Raw genomic sequence first — 11,792 nt, 5'->3', positions numbered from 1 at the left:
TGTTACTGGGGGAGGCGGGGCCCTGTTACTAGGGGAGGCGGGGCCCTGTTACTAGGGGAGGCGGGGCCCTGTTACTGGGGAGGCGGGGCCCTGTTACTAGGGGAGGCGGGGCCCTGTTACTAGGGGAGGCGGGGCCCTGTTACAATGGGAGGCGGGGCCCTGTTACTAGGGGAGGCAGGGCCCTGTTACAATGGGAGGCGGGGCCCTGTTACTAGGGGAGGCGGGGCCCTGTTACTAGGGGAGGCGGGGCCCAGTTACTAGGGGAGGGGGCCCTGTTACTGGAGTATCCTCTCTCCATCCTTTCCTTTTTGTTGCCCAGTTAGTGCATTCACCATATTTATTTTAAACCAGGTTTTATGCTCCTTTTGCACAGACCTCCATCCGAGCCAGTCAAGTCCCTGTTGCAATTGGAAGCAAACAGGGGTTCACATCAAAATAATTATTAATATTGGGCAATCTGCTTCAGGTAAATAAATGAAACCCACCTTGTGAAGGTACTGGCATGTTATAAATTCTAAGGAAATGTTTTTGGGCGTGTGATTCTGCTACCCTCAAATTAAAATAATGTACTTTTCCTCCTGCAGTTTCATTTTTCTGCCTCTCCCTTTAGGCAGGAGTGATCAGTATGTGTTCGTCCACAAAGGTAGGCCATGCTTTTATTGATATGGTTAAACGCTGATCGTTCTCTTTTCCTTCCAACTGCATTCGAATAGCTGCCTCTCCCAGTCTTGGGCAGGGCCACCTTGTATTTACACTTTTTTGAAGTGGGGCCAAGGTTATAATATCCTAAACGTTGGACCAACAAGAAGGCTGATGGCCTAGTGACAATGTTGCTGGGCTGGGACTCTAGAACAGGTCAGCGATATGGACGGTGACATTTAAATTCAGCAAAAATCTGAAATTAAAAGCCAGCACATTGGCAACCATGTAACCGCAGCCTGTTGCCATTAACAACCCATTTGTTGTGGTAATGTCCTTCAGGGAAGCAAACCCTCCATCCTTACCTGGTCTGGCCTACATGCGACTCCAGACTCTCAGCAATTTAGGTTGACTCTAGCTGCTAGCCTGATGAAGGGCTTATGCTCTAAACGTCGATTCTCCTGCTCCTCGGATGCTGCCTGACCGGCTGTCCTTTTCCAGCACCACGCTCTCGACTCTGATCTCCAGCATCTGCATCCCTCAGTTTCTTCTCGCTGCTCTCTGAAGTGTCTTACCAAGGCACTCAGTTGAAGGGCAATTCAGGATGAGCAATAATTGCTCACTGCCAGACACTCACAGCACAGGAACTAATTTAGAGGAATATGTGGACAGATGGGTAAGATAAGGGACATATTGGTGTGAGGAGCTTCTTGTGGTGAACGGGTCATGTTAACAAGTCCTTCAGAGTACAGGAGAGGTTGGAGTGGTATCCCCAGCATGGGGCTAAGGATTACTGCCTACACTCTGGGCGATTGGTGGGAGTGGAGGATTGGGCGTTCTTCATAGTGCATGTGGTGGAGACACAGGGTGCCAACAGGAACAGAGAGCACTGCGCAAGTGTGTATGTGAAAAAATCACAGATCTCTGGAAGAGAGAGAGAGTTTGTAATCTCTAGTGCAGCAGTTAAAAAAATACAGAATCCCCAACTTCATCAGCCTCTGACGTGAGGCAGTGCCTCGACTGCAGGACAGTACTGGAAAATGTGGAACTGTTGGTCACCAATGCTCTTTGTAATTCTTGTTTCGGCGTGAGAAGACCTCTGAAATCTGATGGGTGGCAGTGACTTCCAAAACTGGATATCCATGCATCGGTACACTCTACTGGCGCGTACCTCGGAGTGGCTTGCTGCACAGCTCAGAGGGAATATTGGCGGTCACAGATTAAGGTGTCTCAGATTGGGACAGGTTCAGATAAGCAAGCTGTAGAAGTAGTGTTTCTCTAGGCTAATAATATGAGGACTGAGGGACACTAATTTGAGGTAGTAGGTAAGAGATACGGGGTGGATGTGGGGAAGGACATTTTTCAACAGCGAGTGGTCTTCCTGCTCAAGAGGGTGGTGGAAGTGAATGATGTCAAAAATAAATCAAATCTTGAGGGAAATAAACTTGCAGGACTTATACCTTTAATAGTAAGGTCCTGGGGAGTGTTGTTGAACAAAGAGACCTTGGAGTGCAGGCTCATGGTTCCTTGAAGGCAGAGTTGCAGGTAGAAAGGGTGGTGAAGGAGGCGTTTGGTTTGCTTGCCTTTGTTGGTCAGTGCATTGAGTATAGGAGTTGTGAGACCATGTTGCGGCTGTACAGAATGTTGGTTAGGCCTCTTCTGGAATACTGCATTTAATTCTGGTCTCCCTGCTATAGAAACAATGTCGTGAAAATTGAAAGGATGCAGAAAAGATTTACAAGGATGTTGCCAGGGTTGGAGGGTTTGAGCTACAGGGAGAGGCTGAATTGGCTGGGGCTGTTTTCCCTGGAGCATCGGAGGCTGAGGGGTGACCTTATAGAGGTTTATAAAATCATGAGGAGCGTGGATAGAGTAAACACGCAAGGTCTTTGTTCCCACAGTAGGGGAGTCCAAAACTAAAGGGCATAGGTTTAAGGTGATTTAGATTTAGATTTAAGATTTAGAAGGGACCTTTTTCATGCAGAGGGTGATGCGTGTATGGACTGAGCTGCCAGAGGAAGTGGTGAAGGCTGGTACAATGACAACATTTAAAATGCACCTGGATGGGTCTATAAATGGGAATGGGTATATGAATGGGAATGAATGGGCCAGATGCTGGCAAATGGTACGAGATTGATTTAAGTAGGTTGCTGGAAAAGTACAGCAGGTCAGGCAGCATCCAAGAAGCAGGAGGGTTGACATTTCATGCATAAGCCCTTCATCGGGAATGTATCCATTCCTGATGAATGGCTTATGGTTGTAAGTTTGGGCGGGTGATATAATTCCTGGTTCCTTTCCTCAGAGGTTGGTAAATGGGGTCCCGTCCTAGTTGGTGCTCGTGTATCCTGGTGGCTGGTTTCCTGCCTGTCTGTCCAATGTGGTGGTTGTTGCAGTCCTTGCAGGGTACTTTGTAAATGACATTCAATTTGCTGTTTTTTGGTACAGGGTCCTTTAGGTTCATCAGTAGCTATTTCCGTGTGTTGGTAGGTTTGTGGGCTACCATGATGCCAAGAGGCCAGAGTGGTCTGGTAGTCATCTCCGAGATGTCTGTGGTGTATGGTAGTGTGGCTCGAGTCTCTGGGCATGTTGTGTCCTCTGGTTTGGGTTTGTAGTTTAAGAATCAGCAGACTGTGTGTATCGGGTACCCGTTGTTCTTGAATATGCTGTATTTTTCTTTTGCTACTCGTAGTTCGTGGGTGCTGCAGTGTGTTGTGGCCTGTTTAAATAATGTCCTGATGCAGCTCCATTTGTGGGTATTGGTAGTAGTTGAGTATCTGGTCTGAGTGTATTGGCAGCTGGTGGAATTTGAATTCAATAGTCATCTGGAAATAAGAATCTAATGAATCCATTGTCAATTGTCAGAAAAAACCCATCTGGTTCACTAATGCCCTTTAGGGAAGGAAATCTGCCACCCTTATTTGGTCTGGCCTGCATGTGAGTCCAACAATGTGATTGTCTCTTAACTGCCCTCTGGGCAGTTAGGGATGGGTATGATGGTTAAGCCAGTGATGCCCGCATCCCATGAATCAATATGGATCCTTTACATCCACCTGAGAGGGAACTCGGATCTCACATTTAATGTTTCATCTGAAGGAAGACAGGCATCAAAGCATCCCCTTTTAAGCTACACTGCTGCTTACACACCATAAGTGCAGCAATGAATTGAGCTCCACATGCAAGAGGAGGATTGGAAACTGGAATGTTCTTGCACACTAATCCAGGGGCCATACCTTAACAGCCATTAACAGGAACAAATGGTGAATGGAACCTATTGTGACACCTGTGTGTGTTGTCTTTCTAGGACCAGACCAGGGGAGGGAAGAAGATTCAAGAATTCCTCGCTGATTTGGTGGCACTGGGGTCGCTGCAGGTAAGGGGAGGCAGACCGAGGACTCTGTCCGTCCAGAAACCATAAGACCATAAGACATAGGAGTGGAAGTAAGGCCATTCGGCCCATCGAGTCCACTCCGCCATTCAATCCTGGCTGATGGGCATTTCAACTCCACTTACCCACATTCTCCCCGTAGCCGTTAATTCCTTGTGACATCAAGAATTTATCAATCTCTGCCTTGAAGATATTTAGCGTCCCGGCCTCCACTGCACTCTGCGGCAATGAATTCCACAGGCCCACCACTCTCTGGCTGAAGAAATGTCTCCGCATTTCTGTTCTGAATTTACCCCCTCTAATTCTAAGGCTGTGCCCACGGGTCCTAGTCTCCTCGCCTAATGGAAACAATTTCCTAGCGTCCACCCTTTCCAAGCCATGTATTATCTTGTACGTTTGTATTAGATTTCCCTTTAATCTTCTAAACTCCAATGAATACAATCCCAGGATCCTCAGCCGTTCCTCAAATGTTAGACCTGCCATTCCAGGGATCATTCGTATGAATCTCCGCTGGACACGCTCCAGTGCCAGTAGTCTTTCCTGAGGTGTGGGGACCAAAACTGGACACAGTACTCCAAATGGGGCCTAACCAGAGCTTTATAAAGGCTCAGTAACACGGTGCTTTTATATTCCAACCCTCTTGAGATAAATGACAACATTGCATTCACTTTCTTAATCACGGACTCAACCTGCATGTTTACCTTTAGAGAATCCTCGAGTAGCACTCCCAGATCCCTCCCAGAACACTGTGAAGGGAGCACTGTGGTGCCAGAATCGTAGTCCCTGTTGTCAAGTCAAACGGGAGCACGTGGGAAGTCGAATTTGGAGCAGCAGCATTGTACTCATTGCAGCATCTCCAACGTTCAGTGAGGTCCCAGCTGATCTGCTCAGGAGCATACAGAGTAAGATCCCATAAATAATCATCGGGTGATAACGTTATTATCTGTATCTTTTTAGTAATGTTGATTGAGGGTTTAAATATTGGTCCAGGACATCAGAGAGAGCACCCCCTCTCCCTGTCTGAAGTAATTGCAGTGAGACCGTTTGCGTGCACTGTGAGAGGTGGCTGGAGCCTCAGTTTAATATTTGCGAAACATTCCCTCTGACCGTGCTGCACTCCCTCAGTAATTGTGATGTGGAGTGCAGGCTTACACTTGGTCCTCAGCTCTCTGGAGCGGATACTCGACCCTCTCGTACACCAGCTCCTCCAAGGTGAGCCTGCTGTGGTTCAGCAGTTAGCACTGCTGCCTCAAAGCATCAGCAACCCGGGTTCAATTCCTACCTCGGGCGACTGACTGTGTGGAGTTTGCACATTCTCCCCGTGTCTGCGTGGGTTTCCTCCGGGTGCTCCGGTTACCTCCCACAGTCCAAAAATGTGCAGGTTAGGGTGGATTGGCAGTGCTAAATTGTCCCATAGTGCCCAGGGATGTGCAGGTTAGGGTGGATTGGCCGTGATTATTTGTCCCATAGTGCCCAGGGATGTGTAGGTTAGGGTGGATTGGTCGTGCTAAATTGTCCCATAGTGCCCAGGGATGTGCAGGTTAGGGTGGATTGGCCGTGCTAAATTGTCCCATAGTGCCCAGGGATGTGCAGGTTAGGGTGGGGTTAGCCGTGGGAATTGTCCCATCGTGCCCAGGGATGTGCAGGTTAGGGTGGACTGGCCGTGCTAAATTGTCCCATAGTGTCCAGGGATGTGCAGGTTAGGGTGGATTGGCAGTGCTAAATTGTCCCATAGTGCCCAGGGATGTGCAGGTTAGGGTTGGGTTAGCCGTGGGAAATGCAGGGTTACGGGGATAGGGTGGGATGCTGTTTCGAGGATCAGTGCAGACCCAAATGGCCTTTCTGCATCATTCTATGAAACCACCTGTTCTATGGATGGAAGATTGAATGTCACAGGAGATCAGACATCTGGTGGCTCTTCCTGTTTTCCTCTCCTCTCCTTCCTTTCTCAGGGTTTCCGCTACTTCCAGCCATGGTTGCGGGGACGTGAGGAGTTGCTGCTGACTGTGGTGAATGAGGATTCGGTAAGTGTCTCCTGAGCCTCCTTGGCACCTCCGTGTAAATCCTGAACATGTGAGAGCTTTAGGGACCCTTCCTGGTGGGAACGGTGAAGTTGGAGGTCAAGAGGTGACCTTACAGAGGTTTATAAAATAACAAGGGGTTATAAATAGGGTTAGTGACAGCCTTCTCTTCCCTCAGAGGCATACTTTTTAAGATGAGAGGAGAGAGATTTTAAAAAGAAACGAGGGGCAAATCTTTTGACACAGAGGGTGTTTCACATGTGGAATGCACTTCCTGAGGAAGTGTTGGATGTGGGTACAATTACAACTTTTAACTGACATTTAGATAAGTCCAGGAAAGGAAAGGTTTGGAGGGATATGGGCCAGGAGCAGTCAGGCGGGACTAGTTTGGTTTGGGATTATGGTCGGCATAGATTGGTTGGGCCAAAGGGTCCTTTTCCAAGCTGGATGACTCTCGACTCAATAACAAGACCCGACAAAGCGGTTCACATGCTGGTCTGTACTAGCGTCAGTACCATTTGTGGGATGTGGACGTCGCTGGCTGGGCCCAGTATTTATTGCCCGTCCCTAGTAGCCCCTTGAGAAGGTGGGGTGAGCTGTCATCTTGAATCGCAGCAGTCCATGTGTTGTGGATTGACCCACAATGCCCTTCGGGGGTGGGGGGAATTCAAAGATTTTGACCCAACGGCACTAAAGCAACAGTGATATATTTCCAAGTCAGGATGGCGAGTGACTTGTAGGGGGGTAGTGTTCCCATGTATCTGCTGCCCTTGACCTTCTAGATGGGAATGGCCATGGGTTTAGAAGGTGCTGCCTAAGGATCTTTGGTGAATTGTTGCAGTTGCCTGGAGCACCCTCTATGGCAATGCCTCAACCACACACACCTCAAATCACACAAATTGTTGTTCCCTTTAGAATTTGGCATTCTTGCATTTATCCTGAAGAGTGCAAGACAGAAAGCTTTGAAAGCAGATCTCTCTGTCTCTCTGCAGTACGCTGTATGTAGTTTTATGCACAAAGGGACAAAAATCAAGAATCAGGCCATCTGTCTCTTTCTTTTCTCGTCTCTCAAGAGCTGGCGATCGGCTAGTTTTCCTGGGAGTCTGGTCAGTTCTCCTGACGAGGGGTTTGGAGTCGCCGAGTTACCCTACGCTGACCAATCTCTGCTGACATCACTGCGATCACAGAAGAGGTGAAGTCATCCTCATTTACCAGCGTGTTGCTGGGTACAGAGAAGGGATTAGAGTGGTGCTGGAAAAGCACAGCAGTTCAGGCAGCATCCAAGGAGCAGGAAAATTGACGTTTCGGGCAAAAGCCCTTCATCAGGGATACAGCTAATTAGAGTTATAAGGACAGACTGAGACATTTTAACACTAGAGCGCAGGAGGCTGAGGGGTGAAGTCAGAGGTCGAGAGGTGACCTTATAGAGGTTTATAAAATCATGAAGGGTATAGATAAGGTGAACGGCAGGTGTCTTTTCCCTAGGGTGGGGGATTTCAAGACTAGGGGGCACATTTTTAAGGTGAGAGGAGAGATTTAAATAAGACAGGAGAGACAATGTTTTTACACAGAGGGTGGTTCGTGTGCAGAATGAACTTCCAGAGGGAGTGGTGGATGTAGATACAGTTACAATGTGTGAAAGACATTTGGATTAGGACATGAACGGGAAAGGTTTGGAGGGAGATGGGCCAGGAGCAGGCAGGTGGGACTAGTTTAGTGTGGGATAATGTTGGGCATGTGTTGGTTGGGCCGAAGGGTCTATGACTCTGTAACTCATCCCGATCCACCCAGGACATGCCAGTGGCCAGATTCACTGGCAGGCAACAGGGAGCTCCAGATTAGTGGGAACAGTTGGCAAAGGTGCTGGGAAAATTCCAAAATAGCTTGGAATGTGCAGCATCGGAAGGAGCAGTCGCCGTTTTCTTTATCAGAATCCAACTGGTGCTCAGCCTTTTACCTTCTGAAATATTGCTGGGCCTGCCGCGTCAATATCACAAAGTCCTGGACTTCCTTATGACGATTCCTGATTCACCTGCAGGGTGGATGAGGAAAAACCGCCACTCCAGGGCATTCCTACCTGAATTCTGGGTCTGGAGTCAGCATCGCCCCCACCCCCTTGCAGGGTCACCCAAATACAGAAACAAGCTCATTTTTCCCCGGGCCTCAGAGCACAGCTCCAATTATCTCTCGAAGGAGCTGTATTTTACCCAATCTTATCCACTCTCCTTCCCTTTTCATACGCTTGGTTTTGGGTAGGATGCTGTGTTGAGGTAGACAAAGGATTTCCCCATGCGAAATGGGGGAGGTAGTGGGAATGTCACTGACCTCATAATAGAGTTATTGAGATGTATAGCGTGGAAACAGATCCATAAGATGTAGGAGCAGAAATTAGGCCATTCAGCCCATTGAGTCTATTCTGCTATCCTATCATGGCTGATACGTTTCTCAACTGAAAATGTGTTGCTGGAAAAGCGCAGCAGGTCAGGCAACATCCAAGGAGCAGGAGAATCAACGTTTCGGGCATGAGCCCTTCTTCAGAAGAAGAATTCCTGAAGAAGGGCTCATGCCCGAAACGTCGATTCTCCAGCTCCTTGGATGCTGCCTGATCTGCTGCACTTTTCCAGCAACACATTTTCAGCTCTGATCTCCAGCATCTGCAGTCCTCACTTTCTCCTGATATGTTTCTCAACCCTATTCTTCCACTTTCTCCCCATAACCCTCAATCCCCTTGATACTCAGGAACCTATCTATCTCCGTCTGAAATACACTCAATGCCATAGATTCCCAACTCTCTGGCTGAAGACGTCTCTCCTTCTCTCCATTCTAAAGGGTCTTCCCTTTTCTTGAAGGCTGTGCCCTCGGGTCATAGTCTCTCCTGCTAACGGAAACATATTCCCAACATCCACTCTGTCCAGGACATTCTGCCCTTGCCAACCAGATATCCAAATTAATGTGGTCCCATTTGCCAGCATTTGGCCCATATCCCTCTAAATCTTTCCTATAAATGTACCTAGCCAGATGCCTTTTAAATGTTGTCATTGTACCAGCCTCCACCACCTCCTCTGGCAACTCGTTCCATACATGCACCACCCTCTGCGTGAAAAAGTTGCCCCTTAGGTCCCTTTTAAATCTTTCCCCTCTCACCTTAAACCTATGCCCTCTAGTTTTGGATTCCCCTATCCTGGGAAAAAGGACCTTGGCTATTCACCCCATGCGTGCTCCTCATGATTTTATAAACCGCGACAAGGTCACCCCTCGGCCTCTGACGCTCCAGGGAAATTAGCCCCAGGCTATTCAGCTTTTCCCTACAAACCTGGCAACATCCTTGTAAGTCTTTTCTAAACCCTTTCAAGTTTCACAATATCCTTCCTAAAGCGGGGAGACCAGAATTGAACGCAGTGTTCCAAAAGTGGCCTAACCAATGTCCTGTATGGCCGTAACATGACCTCCCAACTCCTATACTCAATGCACTGACCAATAAAGGCAGGCGTACCAAACACCTTCTTCACTACCCTGTCCTGCCCTGCGACTCCACTTTCAAGGAACTATGAACCTGCACCCCAAGGTCTCTTTGTTCAGTACCATTAGAAAAGAAAACCATGGAGGCTGGAAAGCAGAAACCAAAACAGAAACTGTCAGGAAAACTCAGCATATGTGGAGAGAAGGTAGACTTAATGTTTCTGGTCCAGTGACCCTTCCTCAGAACCCTTCATTCTCTCAACATTGAGGGAAAAACATTTCAAATCGAGTGGTCCTATAACGAAACTCAAAGTAGCTGGGAAGGATTGGTATTTCTGCAGATGAGGAGGGTGAATTGGTGAACAGACCATGGAGATAGTGCCCAGAGAGAGAGAGAAAGGGGATATGCAATCAAAGATGTTGCTGATGGGAAGCCAAGAGAGTGATAAATACTGGGTGGATTGCTAACGAGCAAGGGTATGACAGGTTAGACGCTGCAAGATTGTTTCCACTGGTTAGGGAGTCTAAAAACTTGAGTGTTAACAAGGGGTCAATCATTTGGAGCTGGCATGTCTTGTGTTTTAAATTTTAGAAATTCCCAGCCCAGGAAGTTATGGATATCCCATCAGGCAGAGATAAACAGACATGTGGTGGCTCATGGACGTAAGAGAAAGCTGGCGAGTTGAAACCCAAGATCAAATTGAATGGCAGAGCAGGCTCGATGGACTGATTATTACACTCCAGCTCATTTGCCGTGTGTTCATATGTTCTTCCTTCACTCCTTCCATGCGCCCTATCAATAATTTGTTTACCTTTCTTCCTCAGAATGAGCGGCTGTGGGCACACTGATGTGGGACTGCCTCCAGCATCTCCCTGTGATCGGGAAATTGCGCTCCCAGTGAGTAACTGCAGTGTGTGTGTGAGTCCGTGTGTGTGTGTGTGAGACCGTGTATATGAGTGAGGCTGTGTGAGCGTGTTTGTGTGTGTGAGTCTGTGTGAGCACATGTGTGATTAGATAAGATTAGATTAGATTCCCCTACAGTGTGGAAACAGGCCCTTCGGCCCAACAAGTCCACACCGGCCCTCCGAAGAGTAACCCACTCCCCTTCTGATTAATGCACCTGACACTATGGGCAATTTAGCACGGCCAATTCACCTAACCTGCACATCTTTGGACAGTGGGAGGACACCAGAGCACTGGGCGGAAACCCACACAGACACGGGGAGAATATGCAAACTCCACACAGACAGTTGCCCAAGGCTGGAATCGAACCTGGGACGATGGCGCTGTGAGGCAGCAGTGCTAACCACTGAACCATCGTGTGAGTCTGTGTGTGCACGTGAATGTGTGTGAATCTGTGTGCACATGCATGTGTGAGTGAATCTGTGTGTGCATGCGCATGTGTATGTCTGTGCTCGCGCGTTCGTGTGTGTGTCTATGTGTCTGTGTTTGCATGTGTGAGTCTGTGTGTGTCAGTATGTTTGTGTGACAGTCTGTGCACACGCGTGTGTGTTTGCATGAGTCTGTGTGTGCACGTGTGTTTGTGTGAGTCTGTGCACATGCGTATGAGAGTGAGTCTATGCACACGCATGTGTGTGTGCACACGCGCGTGTGAATCTGTGTGCATGCACATGTGTGAGTAAATCTATGTGTGCACACGTGTGTGAGTGAGTCTGTGCGTTTTTATGTATGAATGAGTCTTATTGTGCGTATGTTTGAGTGTGTGTGAGGGAGAGAGTCTGTGTGTGCATGTGTGTGTATCTGTCTGTGAGATAGAGTGTGTGTGTGTGTGAGAGATTGTGTCTGTGAGGTAGTGCATGTCTGTGTCTGTGAGGGAGTGTGTGTGTGCACGTGCATGCCTGTGAGGGAGTGAATGTGTATGTGTGTGTGTGTGTCTGTGAGTGAGAGTGCATGTATCTATGAGAGAGTGTGTGTGTCTGTGAGAGAGTGTGTGTGTCTGAGAGACTGTGTGCGTCTGTGTCTGTGAGAGAGTGTGCGTGTATGTGTTTCTGTGAGAGAGTGTGTATGTCTGTGAGTGAGAGTGTGTATGTATGTCTGTGAGAGTGTGTATGTCTGTGAGTGAGAGTGTGTGTCTGTGAGAGAGTGTGCGTGTGTATGTCTGTGAGAGAGGGTCAGTCTGTGAGAGAGTGTGTGTGTGTCTGTGAGTGAGAGTGTGTGTCTGTGTTTATGAGAGAGTGTGCGTGTGTATGTCTGTGTGAGAGTGTGTGTATGTCTGTGAGAGAGAGTGTGTATGTCTGTGTGAGAGTGTGTATGTCTGTGTGAGAGT

The 11,792-nt window shown here is 48.2% G+C and overlaps 1 protein-coding gene across 2 annotated transcripts in view; it reads left to right on the top strand.

The window, feature by feature from the left end:
- The first annotated feature begins 207 nt into the window (after positions 1-207).
- The window catches only part of si:dkey-19b23.7, a 16,323-nt gene continuing 4,738 nt past the window's right edge, over positions 208-11,792 (top strand). The window contains exons 1-6 of one of the 2 annotated variants that reach the window (XM_043683467.1): positions 208-494; positions 585-643; positions 3,941-4,009; positions 5,977-6,048; positions 7,119-7,237; positions 10,330-10,402. In XM_043683467.1, the coding sequence (XP_043539402.1) occupies positions 626-643; positions 3,941-4,009; positions 5,977-6,048; positions 7,119-7,237; positions 10,330-10,402 (351 nt within the window). In that variant the 5' untranslated portion in view covers positions 208-494; positions 585-625. The remainder of the gene's footprint in view (positions 495-584; positions 644-3,940; positions 4,010-5,976; positions 6,049-7,118; positions 7,238-10,329; positions 10,403-11,792) is intronic. The other variant, XM_043683466.1, reaches the window with a different exon arrangement.

Source organism: Chiloscyllium plagiosum, chromosome 48 (genome assembly GCF_004010195.1).
Source record: "Chiloscyllium plagiosum isolate BGI_BamShark_2017 chromosome 48, ASM401019v2, whole genome shotgun sequence".
In the NCBI taxonomy this organism is placed as follows: Eukaryota; Metazoa; Chordata; class Chondrichthyes; order Orectolobiformes; family Hemiscylliidae; genus Chiloscyllium; species Chiloscyllium plagiosum.
Note: the sequence above shows the minus strand (reverse complement) of the source record. Positions and strands in the feature narration are given on the sequence as shown.